Source organism: Nymphalis io, chromosome 14 (genome assembly GCF_905147045.1).
Source record: "Nymphalis io chromosome 14, ilAglIoxx1.1, whole genome shotgun sequence".
In the NCBI taxonomy this organism is placed as follows: Eukaryota; Metazoa; Arthropoda; class Insecta; order Lepidoptera; family Nymphalidae; genus Nymphalis; species Nymphalis io.
Genome location: NC_065901.1, coordinates 8,273,335 through 8,289,725, shown reverse-complemented (window position 1 = coordinate 8,289,725; position 16,391 = coordinate 8,273,335). Strand labels below are relative to the sequence as shown.

The 16,391-nt window shown below is 36.7% G+C and overlaps 1 protein-coding gene across 1 annotated transcript in view; it reads left to right on the top strand.

Moving 5' to 3' along the window:
• The window catches only part of LOC126773459 (protein groucho-like), a 52,165-nt gene extending 36,515 nt beyond the window's left edge, over positions 1–15,650 (top strand). Inside the window, exons 8-16 of the mRNA XM_050494410.1 lie at positions 10,610–10,711; positions 11,137–11,258; positions 12,297–12,590; positions 12,769–13,015; positions 13,166–13,345; positions 13,803–13,963; positions 14,405–14,487; positions 14,657–14,856; positions 15,233–15,650. Coding sequence (XP_050350367.1) covers positions 10,610–10,711; positions 11,137–11,258; positions 12,297–12,590; positions 12,769–13,015; positions 13,166–13,345; positions 13,803–13,963; positions 14,405–14,487; positions 14,657–14,856; positions 15,233–15,340 — 1,497 coding nt within the window. The 3' untranslated portion in view covers positions 15,341–15,650. The remainder of the gene's footprint in view (positions 1–10,609; positions 10,712–11,136; positions 11,259–12,296; positions 12,591–12,768; positions 13,016–13,165; positions 13,346–13,802; positions 13,964–14,404; positions 14,488–14,656; positions 14,857–15,232) is intronic.
• The last annotated feature ends 741 nt before the right edge of the window (positions 15,651–16,391 follow it).

Genomic DNA, 16,391 nt, shown 5'->3' with positions numbered 1-16,391 from the left:
TCGTGCTAGCGCGGCGCTGGCGCGGGCGGTGGGTGGCGACACCCTGTTATGCTCGCTGAACGCAGCGACGGCGCACCGCACAGATGTGCCACTCACCGTCGATTCCGCCACTGTCGCTACGGCAACCACCCGCGCGCTCTCTGCAAGCTAAATGCATACGGATCCATGGCAGAACTCGCTTCAAAATGTCTTTCTTGCTTACCTTACTTCCAGTCTGTTTCATGAATTCCGCATTGACATTTCAATTTATAAAATTTAAAACAAGTAGCGGTAAAAATAAGCGTCTCCTATTGTTACAGAAAATTAGAGCTAAATAAAATAAAATAAACTCAAAAGATATATTCTGTAATTATACGTTTAATGTAAAAAAACGTTCTTTAAGGACAATGGAAAAATATTTAAAAGTGAGTAAGTTATTCCGAAGAATTCGCTCCGGCTATACGAAGCGGTGTTGTGTGAAACCGATACGTAGTAGCGGAGGCGATGTTAGCAGTCTGTTCACGGAGCCGTCGATCTGTGCAAACACGCGGCGAGCTGAGTAATGCACCGACGCGTCTTACAATTCGAAGCGAAGGGGGTCCAGGGGGCGTAGGGAGAATGCACGCCTTAATAAAGTTTACATAAACCGTCTTGGCTTCGGCTTCGTGCAAGCCGAGGGGGTGTCAGGTTACACTCCTTGTTCGTACCTCACTAGTTTGTCCGGCGAATGTTTTCACTGCGAATCACGAAGGCGCTACACTGTTGCAAGCGAGTCGTGTGTTTATTTGACAACACAGCATACCGCGCAGACCGTTTTATGCATAACAACGTGATGTTTTAAAAATACTCTAATACTTAAAATACTCTTTACTATGTTGAGTTTCTTATATTTCGGACTTAAAAAAAATTGTTACAAACATTATTTTACTTTTTTCACAAAACTGAATGTCTTATTTTATAACGCCAATAATTTTGTTTAAGCACTCACAACTGCGAAAGCTACTTCCATTTTCACTATATAACTGGGATTATGACTGCCAATTTACACCAACACGAAATTGAACGAGCCTCTCGAACCGTCCTTCTCACGATCTCATTTCGCTAATATAATAACCACGGATTTATTTTGCCGCCCGTTTATTCGCTGTTGAATTACTCCTAATATTCAATTTAGCGCCCAAACCACACAAAAACTGCTCGAAGCCGGTTCATTACGCCGCACATCTCGCCTCTTCATCCTCCTTACCTTATCTAAGCTACTCTGAATAACACCCCCATAACCCCCAAACCGCCCGGTTCTCGCTCACCACTTCAAGTGGAAAACTCACAGAGCGAGGACCCGGCCTTGTTTAGCATTCTCTCCAAATTCTTTACTTAATAGATGCCCAAAAAATTCGATCACTTTAAATTTGCAATTTATTTCGATATACTTCGTTTGTTTCGTTTTTACAAGCTTTATATTAACGATACTTGTAAGTCAGTATGTAAACAAAACTAGAAACGATTTAACACTTCGCAAATAAATATGGAATTCGATATATTTATTATTCGAAACCGGTCCGTTTTAACGAATCCCATACACTAGCATTAAATTATTTTTATAAACTTTAATAATTTTTTATTGATACTAGTTACGACAATAATTGAATAATGATTGCGCGATGTTTTTTTTATTACGATAGGGTGAGTTGTGAGGTCTCCATTAAACCATTAAAGCGAAATTATATAAAATGTTTTTACACTGGTGTTACGGTGACAGAGATGTTTACGCGCGGTCGGTACTCGTTCTCGTAGTAGAGTCGTGCCACCCGCTCCGCTGTGACAACCCTCGCAATTTATCGCTCGAGACTTCCCTTAATTGGAAAGAATGGCCACTTGTAATTATTAAGACGCCCTAAAGTGAAACAGATTGTGCGATAGTAGTCTCCGTTGTGTTTTCCTTTTTCTCTCTAGACTAAAAATAAAGTGTAAGAGGCCTTAAAATGTCTTGATAAATATAAATTATTTTAACGATTTTCATTTACGAAATTATATAGGATTTTATTTTGCAGAACACATTTATTTAACTACACTTTATTCTTATATGTACTTACTTTCATTTTATGTACCCATAAATATTCATGATTGACGGAATGTTAAACACAAGAATAAAATATTAAGAGTAATAATGTTCTTAAAATGTTTCATTTCATAAAGTTTAACAGTATAGTCTTATAAATGTTTATTCCTATTTATATTAAAGATATACTATATAATAATTACTTTCTTCACAAGTCTATCCTATATACGTATATAATATGTATAAAAATCCAAAAAAAAAAACTATAAATCGTAATATTATATTAATTGAAAAAAGTTGTCTACTGAATTGTCACTAAATAAATACATATTTTTATAAATAATTTAAAGAAAGAATAACTTAATTACAAAATTAAGTATTGACACTATTTAATTTTGTAATCTCGAGGTAGCTTGAACTTGAAATGAGTAGAGTAAACCGACATAAAAATATGTATTTCGTTATTTATTATTTAAGTTACGTATATATACAATAATATATCGAATTATATGTCAAATAGGACTTAGGCCAGAAAATACTTAAGAGGCAAAAAATTGCTCCAAAGTTATGTATAATCCTTTTTATCTACCGTATGAAAGTGGAATGTAAAATCGACTACAATTTTTACTAGGTACATATACAAACAATTGAATATTTATGGAATATTCGCCCTTCTCTAGACATCGTTGCGATGAAACCCCAATTTAAATTGTAAAGCTTTCATAAGAGCTGTCGAACATATATGTGATGTATAGTTACATCGCAGTGTTGGGATAGTGCTCGTCTCAGCTGTGTGGCTTTGTTCTGATCCGGCGTATCGCATCGATTTATGCAGGCTTGATCGAATCGCGCCCACCGCCGCTCTTATAACAATACCTGCCTGCTGCCTCCGGTGCTCTCGCGTGACAAAATTGAATATTGCATACCTCTACACCTTCGCTTCTTTCACAATAATATATTTCGATTTCATTTTGTACCTTACAAAGTCTTGGATAATGTTAATATGATTACATTGCAATGCGATAATGTAGCGCGTCATTGTTAAAATAAGTTATTTGTTTATTTTTTAATTGGTACATACGAGTATGTCACTAAATATACCTCAATCTATTACTTTATTTTTAAACATTTTATTCTACTGTTATGTTATATAATAACCCCTATGTATAGGTATTAAATAAAATACAATAATTGATTACGTTCCAAAGGCAACCAATTTGTAAAAACAAAGTGTAAATGTGAAATGAAAGTTATAAATTTATTTCGAAATCGCTATTTTAATAAGACATACAAGTAATAACCAAAAAAGCTTGCAGTTAAAAATTAAAATCAACGCAATTTCGTTTAAATGAAACACTTGTAATTGGAAACACGCAACGGTAAGTCCGACCTTTCGCGCTAAAATTCCATTTGTAAATGCAATCATGGCTTATCAATTCATTGTTGCACGGATAGCCGGCCGACCGTAGCCGTAACAGCGCGCTCTCACACACCCATCGATTTAATATTCCCACTTAAATATCGAATGTGCAAGATACCTATTGCTTTCACTAACGTAAAAAGGACAATACTTTGTTAAAAAAAAACTTACGCATACGAAACAATTCAGAATAATTTCTAGCAAAAAACTATCGAATGTATTAACTAAATATGATTCAATGTAATAATATATTTCAGCAATGATTAGGTTACATTAAAATTGTACTTTTTTTACTACATAATTATAAAAATATATCATAATAGTCCAATGGTATAGTAGTAGGGTCGTATACGTCGTAGCTGGCAGGCTATAGAAATTTTGTCATTTTTAATTCTTGAAGCTATTGCCTTTTCGTTTAATAGCCAAAAAGTTATTTTCTAAAGAAGACGACGTATTTTCTCGATTCGACGTCTGAAACCAAAAGTTTGATATAACTTCGCACAATCAAAATTAACGGTTATTTTTTATTTCAAAATTCTAACTTTGTTGATAGTCGATGCCTAACAAAGCTTAGTCCAGACATAAAGCCATGTCTAGAACAGCGTGGATAGCATTAGACCACAAGTGTAATGAGCGTGCATCGAGCACAGACATTCACGCTGTACTCTCCCATGTTGCGGACTTGCGGTTGCGGCCTGCACTACATCGTCGCAACGTGTGAGGTCCTGCACTGTGGCGACCACCATGCTATTAAGATAGTGCAACGCAAGCATGTATGCTTATCGAACAATTAATTATTCCTTGTATTATTTCGCTCATTACGCAAATTTCCAATAACTAGTATTTTATAAACAAATAAAGAACATTCGAGTAATTGAAATCGCTGCTAGTAATTAGCAGGTAGGCGGGCGCGATAGCTCTCGGCTCGGCTCACGTCTTCATAATTTATCTCAATTAGTTGGCAGCGTAATGGGCGGAAGGACGGCGGACGCGCTCACTTCGTACTTGTAGTTCATGTAGTACACCACACACAAGTCCGCGCCCTGACTGTATTTCTATCAACATAGTTTTGTTTTATAATTATGACATATACTGACATAACTAATAGAAATAACTCAATCGTTCAATTTGTTTACACATAAGAAGTATTTATAAACAGTCAAAACTTTAATCCTTCAATTTGTAGTTAATTATATAAGAAACATAGCTATACGAACGATATTATTAATTTCTGTTAAAAATGTAAATACATATAAGCCGAATGATGCATTATTATTACGAGTATGTTGCATTGTTCTTCTTAAGCCTTTCATCCAGCTGTGAGTATAGGAACATATTGAGTTTCGGTTTGTGGTTTCGCCCGTAGCACTTGCTGCATTCGATGATATTAGTTCAAAACGACAAAGGCTAGAGAGGCGGAGGCGGCCGCCGTATAGTGGAGAATATGCGTGTGTGCAACTGTGCGGTAGTCGTCGGCGTGTTTAACAATGCGGCAGGCGTGCGGCGGGCGGCGTGCGGTATGTCCCATATTGCCTCGACACGACTTGCTCGTGTACTTGGAACACGCTCGCACCGCCGCGCCGCCGCACCGCACCGCCGCCGCACCGCCGCTCGGCTCCTATGCACGCCGCGTCGTTCCCTTCGTGCTTATCACACATTTACATATGCTTCGGGTGCTCGCAGCCGTGTTCGAGCATTGAAAATGTTTCATGAATAAATTTGTAATCCAATTCCAAGCTTAACTTTTTATTCGATCGACACGGAACGCTAACATCGGTCATTGCTAATGAAAACAGACTTAGACGTAAGGCAGCGGCGATGAAGAATTGAAACGAACAATCTCCGGTTCGCCTAAAACGATTTGTCATAAAAAGAGTGCGACTCGTAGCCCTTTTTCAAGTTTCCTCGTTACGGGCTAAGACGAGAATCATTAGGAATTAAATTTCCCCTTTCATTAGTCCCTCAACCCTCGTATAATTCCGGACGCGGAGCAATAACAATATAAATCCCCCGTCGCGCCGAGCGGGGGATTAAGGCTTGTCTCGACCCTAATTTAGGGCTGCCCCCGCCCCGGATTAACGAAGTGGCGGAATCCGCTAGGGTTGTCGCTGCGCATAAACTTGTTACGTGTTTAATGTTTTATTGACGGGTGGCAAGAGAGCTCTCATTTAAATAACAGAGGAATAATCCGCGTCCTTTTAACAATGACCTAGTGGTTTGACCGCCTGTAGCCTTCGCTTTTATACAAACAAATACATTATATTCTAATTTCATAATTTACATTTTTTTTAGTTGTATATTTTTAACATTGCGCCGTTATTACTACTAATATGAAATTATTTTAATGTTCTAAGCATTAAACCTACAACATTGTTTTATTTGTAAATTTTTAATATATAAAGAAAGTCTTGTCAACATATACTTCAAGTACTCTCTTTCAACCACTTTTAAATTGTCATTTTAAAGTTCGTTCTAGTAAAGCTATTATAAGATTCTACTGATAGGAACCGCATGAAACTCCGTAGTTACTAATATATACTAATTAAGGTACATAATACGTTTTATCTAATATTCGGTATATAAATGTCAAAACAATTAAATAATAACTGTATGTTATATGCCATCTATGCTCAGAATCTACAATATATAATGTTGTATGGTATACGACTTATTTATTAATGTCACTTTGATATGATAACTTTTTATGTTTTTTTTAAATAAAGCATATTTCTTGTTTAAAAAAGAGTATTTATTTTTTATAATTAAAACCACTATTACTAGCAGCACAGCTATATCACAAAAATACGTCAACGATTGCGATTAACTTTCGAAAAACTCGTATTTTAAACGGTCGTTCACCCTGACAAATTAATTTTTCGATCTATTATTCCGTGGAGGCGAATCGTTAGAGGTGGAACGAATTGTTTATCCCCGGTATTAAGTCGTAGCGGGAGTGTCGACGCACATATTGCAGACGAAGGAATCTCCGAGGGATTGACGCGCCCTTCCTTCGAGGGATCACGGTTAAATGAGCTGGCATTTGTCAACACACGGTCGTGATATGCTGACAGATTATTATATATTAAATATAAACTTTCGAGCTCACCCTAGTGAAATTTTGGTTTGTCACTCGAAAAGACATACCGCAAGCATTAGTTACAATATTTTTATTTTCAGAATATTATATAACTTGTTTTTTATGCGAGATCATTAAAATTCCGTAATACAATTACATTAATCTCTCCTTACGTCAATAACATAAACAAAATTTTTCAGAATTATTACTTCAAACTCTAAATCATTTTATGTACCTTACATACGTTATATATTTAAATATATAAAATGTTTAAATTATTAGGTAGTAGGGTAGTATTACAATAAAATGAATGTTTTGTAGTTTGTTTTGGTAAGAAGTTATTTTGATATCACAGACAGATTCCAATTTTTATTTATTTATATCGATATTATACTTACGTATCGAAATAAAATTTTACAAGCTAAAATTATTAGCATATTTATTGTAATTTGACTACTGGTTTTTTCAATATTATTTTTTTTTTTTTGTAAATATTGTGTTCATATTGTCCATTTAATTTTAATAACATATTGGTAACATACGGTTTAATTTTACTTACTTTAGTCGGGAAACGAAAATATTGAAAAGTAGTAAAAATTAAGACTTCTTAGACTTAGTGTCAATTGTAAAATTACTTCAGAGGGAATATAATCAAAACATTGAAGGAAGATTTTGTGATATTTAGATTTTGCTTTATCTTGTCACTGTAAAAGATATATTACAATAATATTTCTTAATTTATCGTTACATATTATATACAAAGTTACTTTAAATTTGGTTTCAACTTCGAACACATTGAATGAAAATTGCTGTAACACAGTCTTGATGATTTACTTCTTCAGTACCAATTTCCCGAACGAGTTAACTTGCAACACGGCGACGTAACTCGATTCGAGGTAATTTATTTAGGCAATTTTAACAGAGTGAGGCCGCGTACATCGTATTAAAATTGGAGTCGCGACCACAAAGTAGACGCTAACACAAAATTAAAGTCGTCGACACTTAAGGGCTTCGTAGTTTCGAGGGGAGTTCCATGAAATTTCTCTCAGAATTCCGAAATGGCGGATGAGTTTCGCAAGTCAACTCAATTATCGTTTTAATTAAGGCGCTGCCATGCCACGTGACATTTGTTTGCGTGCGTGAAAGCGATCGCTCCCCGCGGTCTCTCGCCCGGCCCCCCTGTTAATTGCGCTAATTACTTTTGAAATGGTGTAGGGTAGAATGAGATTACTTATCGACGGCTTCCACTGAATTTATGTTATATTTGCGAGTATTTTAGGCTGAATATTAATTTAACACAACTTACAAGTTCGTTGAATAAACTGTTCAATCTCACAAATAATTTGACACGCCAAAGATTTATTATTTACGTTTCCCAGGCTTTATCAAATATATCTTCGTATATATATTGTCAATAAATTACTTATTTATTAATTATACTGAAGTAATGAACTTACATTTCTGTCTTTTATACTTAAAATACGAAGGAAGAAACACTTAATAAACATCACCTACTTATTGAATAATAAGCGTGAACTGTTTTTAGACGTTCAAGCAGGTGTTGGGCTGATGGCGCAGTGGTTACGATGAGTACTGAGTGGGTGGCGAAACACGTCAGCTCGCCAACGATCATCAGACAATTTGGTTATTTGGGGTCGGCCATAAACCGATAGCGAGCGCAGTAAACGCAATCCACCACTCGCGACTATAAACTTTACGAGTCACGTAAAAACACGCTCGAAATGCCGACTGGCTACCATAAATTTATGCTAATGTATTCTTTATAGGAGTTTAATGTGTATTCAGAAATTCCTTCATTATTTATGTATACGAATGAACCGGTGAAGTTAATTTTAAAGTCGCGCTGCGCACCGCAATATGCACGATCGCTTGCGATTAATTTTTTGTAACTCGCTTCCGACTAACTAATGCCACGTAAATGATTGCCTTACAAAGTTCGATAACAACTTCTTTATTAAAGGTAAACTAGCATTAACAAACAAAATACTATATAAAAACATCTTAAGGAAAATAAAAATGTTAAGACATCTCTGATACGGCTGACGCGATAACTGTAGAAAATCGAGTAACTTTTCAAAACTATTATGCCTGAAATATAGTCCGAACTCAATCCGTACATTTCCGAGCGGTGGGCGGTCTATTTATCTATTTCCCCCGCTTCCGCCCCCAAGCGTCCGGTTAACCGCCCCCCTTCCGGTTAACCGGGCGGCGCGGCGTGCGCGGCTAAACGGCTCGTCGCGTGACCGCAGACAATAAGCCCGGGCGGCGTTAACAGCGCGCTTGTGTGTTGCCACTTTATATGTTACGTCAGAGCGACCCGATCCCCGCGCCCGACTTACCACCCGCTTCTCGCACTCCTCTTCTCGACACATGTGTCTCATGCGACAGGAGGACGTGACCTCCATCCTCCTCGAAACGAACAGTAGCCGATAAGTCGTGTTATCGGAGCTTGTAGCGCCTTGTTTAGCGGCAATGTTGCTTGCGCCGCCCTGCCCGCCGACTATTGTACCGGCTCGATTGCCTTTTTCTTGAGGTCGACCCAAGTAATGGGATAGAGTAGGTACAGATTAACTCTATTCGCTTTACTGACAAAAATGAAATTAGAATTTCACGTTCGTACTTCAAAGTATTTTTATTAAACTTTAGAATTTCATCTTATTTATATGATGTAAAATGTATTAAACATTTTTCTCATTTAAGATTTCCTATGACTGTTTTTGCTTGCCATACATACCAAAATAAAAATAATATTACAAGTTAAAGTTTACTCTAAGAGTATCAGCCAAATGGCCAGAGATATTACACATTTATGTTATAATAGCAGCCGACCGCAAAGTCTATTAAATTAACGATTAGCCACAAGAGCTTTACCCCCTGAGTGAATGACTCGTAGGGGCAATATAATATACATTGAATCGAATCCGACACGTCGCTTTATGGCGCGCACCGTGGGTCTCTCGAAATAGCATTACCTACTTGAAATTGGATATCAAATAGCGTGGAGTTTGGTTACTCATAAAATTATAGCATCGTGTTGAAATGAATAACAGTCTTGTACTAATTTATTTTAATTTAATTTAGAAATTTATAAAAAAAATATATAGATGTAAACTAAATGTTCATCTTACTAGAGCGGCTACTTGTCCAATGAAATATAAAATGTACAATAAAATGAGCTCAATTGCTGACGTGAATCGTAATGCTCTCTGCGCTCTGAGCACAAATAAACTTGAATCTGAACATAAAGCGATATTGCTTGTGTACGAGAGGGTTGTAAGTCACAGCGGGCGGCGACAGGTTGACGGCGTGGCGAGCAAATTAACAGCTTGCCACTATCCTCTAACTTAGTACCTCGTAAAATTAGGCCCGCTAGACCCCTCCAGGCCTACAAACCTTGTTGTATAGCATTTATACTCTAGATTAATTGTATTATGCCAAACGAAAAGTCACTTCAAAATATGAGTATATATACCAATTCACTATATGTAAGTAGTAGTCAAATAAAAACTTTTGTTTTACACGGTAACATTAAACCAAATCGCCGTGAGCACTCGACTAAATGTTGATAATCTGTTTAATTGTTGCGTGAATCCATACTGAGACTGAAGTGTGCTTGTGCACATCCGCGAATATATTTCGTATCGCAATGTCAACACGAGCTGAATCAGTAAGCGCGACGGTCGTTCGACACGTATATGATTATTTCATTAGTTCGTATTTGCGCACTCATTCGAATATAGCATCCGCCCTGCCCCACGTCCCCCCGACGCGTCGTGAGGGGGGCGATGACCACTCCCGGAGCTAATCATGCGGTCAGTTTGTTCTGCCTCAGCGTGTTTTGATATTGATATTGACTGTAGCGTTCGCATCGCTGCGCGCCGATTTATTTGCGAACAATGATCGATTGATTGCTATACGTACGTAAGCTCGACCGTAAACGTTTTGATTATGTTTACCTACTCTTATTTGCTATATCAACAAGACCAGATACCGCATGCATATACATTGAAACATTCTACGATTTGTATTAACTGGTTTATTTTTCTTGTCGTAGAGGAATTCAATATCACCCGGTGAAAGAGAAAAGTACAGGACAAGAAGTCCAGCAGAACCAGAACACAAGAAACTTAAAAAGGAAGAAAAAGATATGGGTCATGTAAGTTGTCTAGTTTTTTTACGAATATTTTGAAGTTTTTTTATTTAAAATGTTGACATTTTTAACTACAATATTTGAGTTACAATTTTTTTTTTACAATTTTCATTGTGCTTCTTCAGTCAGTGTGTGAGTCAAACATTTTAAGTTAATTTTGAACCAGTTCCACCTCACTGATTAAGCTGAAATTTTGCACAAACTTTAATATTTACTCAATAATATAATTAATTAAAAATATTAACTTAAAATAATTATAAGTTATATTTATTAATGAAATTAATCGTATTATCTATTAAAGTGTTGTAACCATGAGAACTAATTTAAAAAATATATATTGAATAACCATTTTTATAAAAATGATAAATAAATAAATAAAGATGACTGTACCTAGTTTCTACATTAAATATAATCGTAATTTAAATAACCAGGAGCTGGTAGTAGACGACGCAAGTGAAGAACCGACGTCTCCTCACAATGGTGCCCCTTCTCCACGAGAAAATGGCCTGGACAAATTACAACCTAAGAAAGAACACCCACCGCACAGTCCCAGGTATCATTTACGTCAACTTGCCTAGTAGTTTCAAAGAAACGAATTGATTACAAAGATCATTAAAAGTCACATCGAAAGTTTTGATATAAAACAGATGAAAACAAAACGTGATCACTGTTCAATTACCCATAAAGTTTAACATTCCAAAAGAATCATTACAAAGAGTCGTAAAACATTTATAGCGCTCGATAATCTGTATAACAAACATGTATTGGGGCCAGTTGCGCCTTAGTCCGATGTTGTGCACGATAAATTCATGATAATCGCTCCATCCATTTAAGGGAAGCCATAGTTTGTAAACTATCCGTTACATTTCTTGCGGAAGGTCAATGTTCCAGCGACGATTGAACAGTCAAAAGTTAATCTACTTCTCTGAATCAATTACGAAACGGCGCGTTAGTCCTGTTACGACGATGAGATTAGACACGCCTGATGGATAACCAATGATAATAATCCTCACAAAACTTATGGTTAAGCCTTCCAGCCAAACCTTGTAGGGCCTTACTAAAGTGTTATTTAATTAAAACGGATTATATAAACAGCTTAATAAACTTATTTAATGATTTAGTTCTATTGTTATTTCTAGGAAAACTTTAAGCATTACGTTCTAAAATGACATAACAACATCAATTACATAGCGAATCTCGAGATTGTTTCATAAAAAAAAATCATTTGCACCCAAACTTTTATCTTAAATATTCTTAAATAATTAGAATTGGACATTTTTAATGATTGTAAAACATGTTTGTTTTACCATAGTATCACGAATTCGCGACCTAAATACATCATTTATATGACATTGCCATTAAACGATACAAAAAACATTCAGGTCTTTCTGTAGCAAAAAGTATTGAATATGTAAATAACCTCAATACATTTTAATGGGCGGGTATAATTGAATTCGCTAATAATCAAGAGCGTGCTAGGTTCTCTCATTTAAATATACATAATAGTGACATTAATATGTAATCTTAGCAATACTTCTTACTGAATATCATTTACCTATTTTAAATTTAATCTTTTTTATTTAAATTACAGATCAGGAACATCGAGTAACGCATCAACACCCTCCGCAAAGAAATTGGACGAGAAGCCAAGTACACCTATATCTAAGCCAGTAACGCCAACGTCAGGTGCTAGCGGGGTGGGGTCCGCAGGAGCGCCTCTAAAGGCCGCAGTAAAGCCTCCCGCGCTACAGTACCCTTACCTCGGCAACGGTGCTCACGACGCGTACGGTCTCGCAGGCTATTCCGCGAGAGCGGCGCTAGCGTATGAGCCGTTGCGTCCCCCCATCGGACCGGCTGCACTCGCACCGATACCCGGTGGCAAACCGTAAGTTTTGTTTTACTCGATACATATATATATGAGAATACTAATATAGAATTGTGATATTTGTCTTTTTTATTTATTCTATATGCATATTAATATGTAATGAGATAATTCGTAACAAGAAGACGAACACTTCCCCAAGTGCGATTTTCAAATTCTTATAAATTTGTTTCTCTTTCAGAGCGTACTCATTCCACGTGTCTGCGGAGGGGCAGATGCAGCCCGTGCCATTCCCGCCGGACGCGCTGATGGGCCCCGGCATCCCGCGCCACGCGCGCCAGGTGTCCGCACTGGCGCACGGCGAGGTGGTCTGCGCCGTCACCGTCTCGTCGCCCACCAAGTACGTCTACACCGGCGGCAAGGGCTGCGTCAAGGTGTGGGACATCAGCCAGCCCAGCAAGGCACCCGTCAGCCAGTTGGATTGCCTGGTGAGTGGGTAACTGTCGGCGACTCTCATTTATTACGTGCTCCTTTTTAATTAAAATTTCCAAATAACATTCGTTATTTTCAATGTCGTCCCTCGATAGCAGTAGATAGTATAGAATCAAGTTTTATGTTTCGATTTCATCGTATTACAGCAAAGAGACAACTACATAAGATCAGTGAAGCTTCTGCCGGACGGGCGCACGTTGATCGTGGGCGGCGAGGCTTCCAACCTATCCATCTGGGACCTGGCGTCGCCCACGCCGCGCATCAAGGCCGAGCTCACGTCGTCGGCGCCCGCGTGCTACGCGCTCGCCATCAGTCCCGACTCCAAGGTAACCTTACTAGCCACCTGGAACTTTTTCTATTCTTAAAAATTCTGCTCTATTCTACCGCAACCATCGTGGTATCTTGGTACTGATATTATATATATGAACATATAAAAAGACTAGTGTATTGCTTTGTAAAACAAATTTCATTAATATACTCCAAAAAACTGAATTATTTTCTTTATAGTATTTTTTCGATACATTATTCAATAAAATATATTTTTAATGAGTAAATGCCGTGTGGTTTTGTCACTCGACATTCATAATTCTAACTGCAAACACCCAATAGTAATGAGAAGCAATTAAAGGAATTTTGCGTCAATTGAGCTCGTAAAATCAACCCATACCATCCTGAATTTAGGAATGTATCGAAAATTTACAAAGAATAAAAAAAGAAATGTAAAAAAACTAATATAACAGTTATGGGGTTGAATAATAACATTTTAATTTGTTTTGATTGCAGGTGTGCTTCAGCTGTTGCTCAGACGGCAACATCGCGGTTTGGGACCTTCACAACCAGACGCTGGTACGACAGTTCCAAGGACACACAGACGGTGCTTCCTGCATCGACATCTCCGCCGACGGAACCAAACTCTGGACCGGCGGTCTCGATAACACAGTCAGGTATTAAACCAACCATTATAGTTCAAATCAATTTTGCATCAACGATAATATTGTCTCGTATTATAATGAACGAATTCCAATTAGTTACAGATAAATCGGCTTAGAGACGTTTTAGACGATATTAGAACAAATCCTCAGTAACATAAATGATTTATCGGATGAAAGCGAGGATGGACGAAATGTGTTAAAGAAATTTTCGTTTAATAGACTTAAAATAACTATAAATAAAAAATATACATAAAAAATATTCGTTTATTTATTTATCTGGTGACAGTGCACTACTACAAACTCAAAAACGTCATTACGCTGATTTATTTGGCCGCGTCATTGTTTGTTGTCATTTACCGATCGAAATATGCAAACTAAAGGAATTATTGAAAATTACACTATATTTTAATTTGGATAATAATTTATTTTTCTAATTCGATGTCTTTTTTTCAGATCCTGGGATTTAAGAGAAGGAAGACAATTACAGCAACACGATTTTAGTTCACAGATATTTTCATTAGGATACTGTCCCACAGGTACACTCTCACTTATGATACAATAAATATGATGCATAATAACTTATGCTTTAATTAAACAAATCAAATAAAACAAAATCTTGATATCATTTGAATCCTTTATTCAAAAAAATTAAAAAGGTATTATTAAGATGGAAATAAAAAGAATTTATATTTTGGTATATTTTAGGTGAATGGCTGGCGGTGGGTATGGAGAACAGCAACGTGGAGGTGCTGCACGCGGTGAAGCCCGACAAGTACCAGCTGCACTTGCACGAGTCGTGCGTGCTGTCGCTGCGGTTCGCGTCCTGCGGGAAGTGGTTCGTGTCCACCGGCAAGGACAACCTCCTCAACGCCTGGCGCACGCCTTATGGCGCTAGTATATTCCAAGTGAGTCATTCATCTATAAGTCACCCGCTATTGTTAAGGTCAAATTATATTTTGCTTGAAGCATTTAATTGCACAGAATTTGTGTTTTTTTTTATATTATATTCAAACACGTATATGCAAACAGTATTTCATTTGGATTTAGTGATAATAATCAGTCAGAATCAATTGCATACATATAGCACAGCTTTTTACTGTTAACTAAATTTAATCTCAGTAAATAAAAACAACAATTCCAAATATGTTATTCTTTTTTCCTGTTCAAATAATGATTATTCTAATATCCTTAGTTCCATATTGTAATACAGTTTACAAGAAACCTCAAACGCATAATTTAATTAAACCGTTCAATATTAATCACGAACGATTATATTTACAGTCGAAGGAATCATCATCGGTGCTCAGTTGCGACATCTCTTCGGACGACAAATACATAGTGACGGGCTCGGGCGACAAAAAGGCCACAGTGTACGAAGTGATCTACTAGTGCGACGAACTGACGGACACTCGGACAAGCGAACAAGCGAACAAAACAGATCAAAGTGACGTGTGACTAGTGATTGCGGACGTTCTGCGAACGTAGCGTGGCAAGTGGTGATATAGCTTTAGTGTATGTATAGAATATATGGGAAGCCTGTATGTACTTATGCGACTTGTTTATATAGATTAGTGAGCGCGGTTTATGTTTATTTGTTGAGCGCCCGTAGTGTATTATGGCAGCAGATCTCAAAATGATGATTTCGTTTCAATATTGTTGTAAAATGCTCATATTAAAGAAAAAATATGCGCAAATTATACTTGTCTCGTTTTATTTTTACCTTATATTAAGAATTAAGAAAAATAAGAAAACTGTATTGTACTAAGAGTGATCGAACAAAATTGAAATCTGAAATACAGAATAACATATTTATTTTAGGCATTACATGGCAATTCGTGTACAAGTGATCTTAGAAATAGCTTATGTTTAAGTTTAATATTTACTAATTCACTTAAGTTAAGCTTAAATTTACTAGTTAGTAGTAAATTTCTGTTTTACATAGAAAAATATATCGATAAATAATCATTGATCAAATTGACATAATCTCAATGCGTGGCATTTTACATGCAAAAGTGAATTTAAAGTCAGCACCCAGTCGGTAGTTGGTGATCTTGGACCGACTCGATCACCCTAAAAGATCCGAATTTCATCATATGTGACATGTGATGAAATTCTCAGATTCAAAATAAATACCCTTAAGAAAACTTCGGCGAAATTTTATTTACGGTCAGTAAGATAAAACACCAACTTACTGAACTTCCTAGTTTTCCCAATTTGACACAAAATAATTAATATAAGTTTCGCCATTGGTCACTTAAACCACAGTAAGCATTTAAATTGTTTTGTTTTTATTGCAATTTTTTTTACGATATGAATACATTCCTGAGTATACCAGAACAAAGCTCTAAGCATTTTTTTATAGTGAGTATTTTTACGTCCGGAATTTTTCAACATATTCGCTGTTCCTCCCGTGCTGTGATTTGCTCGTGGCTCAGCGGAT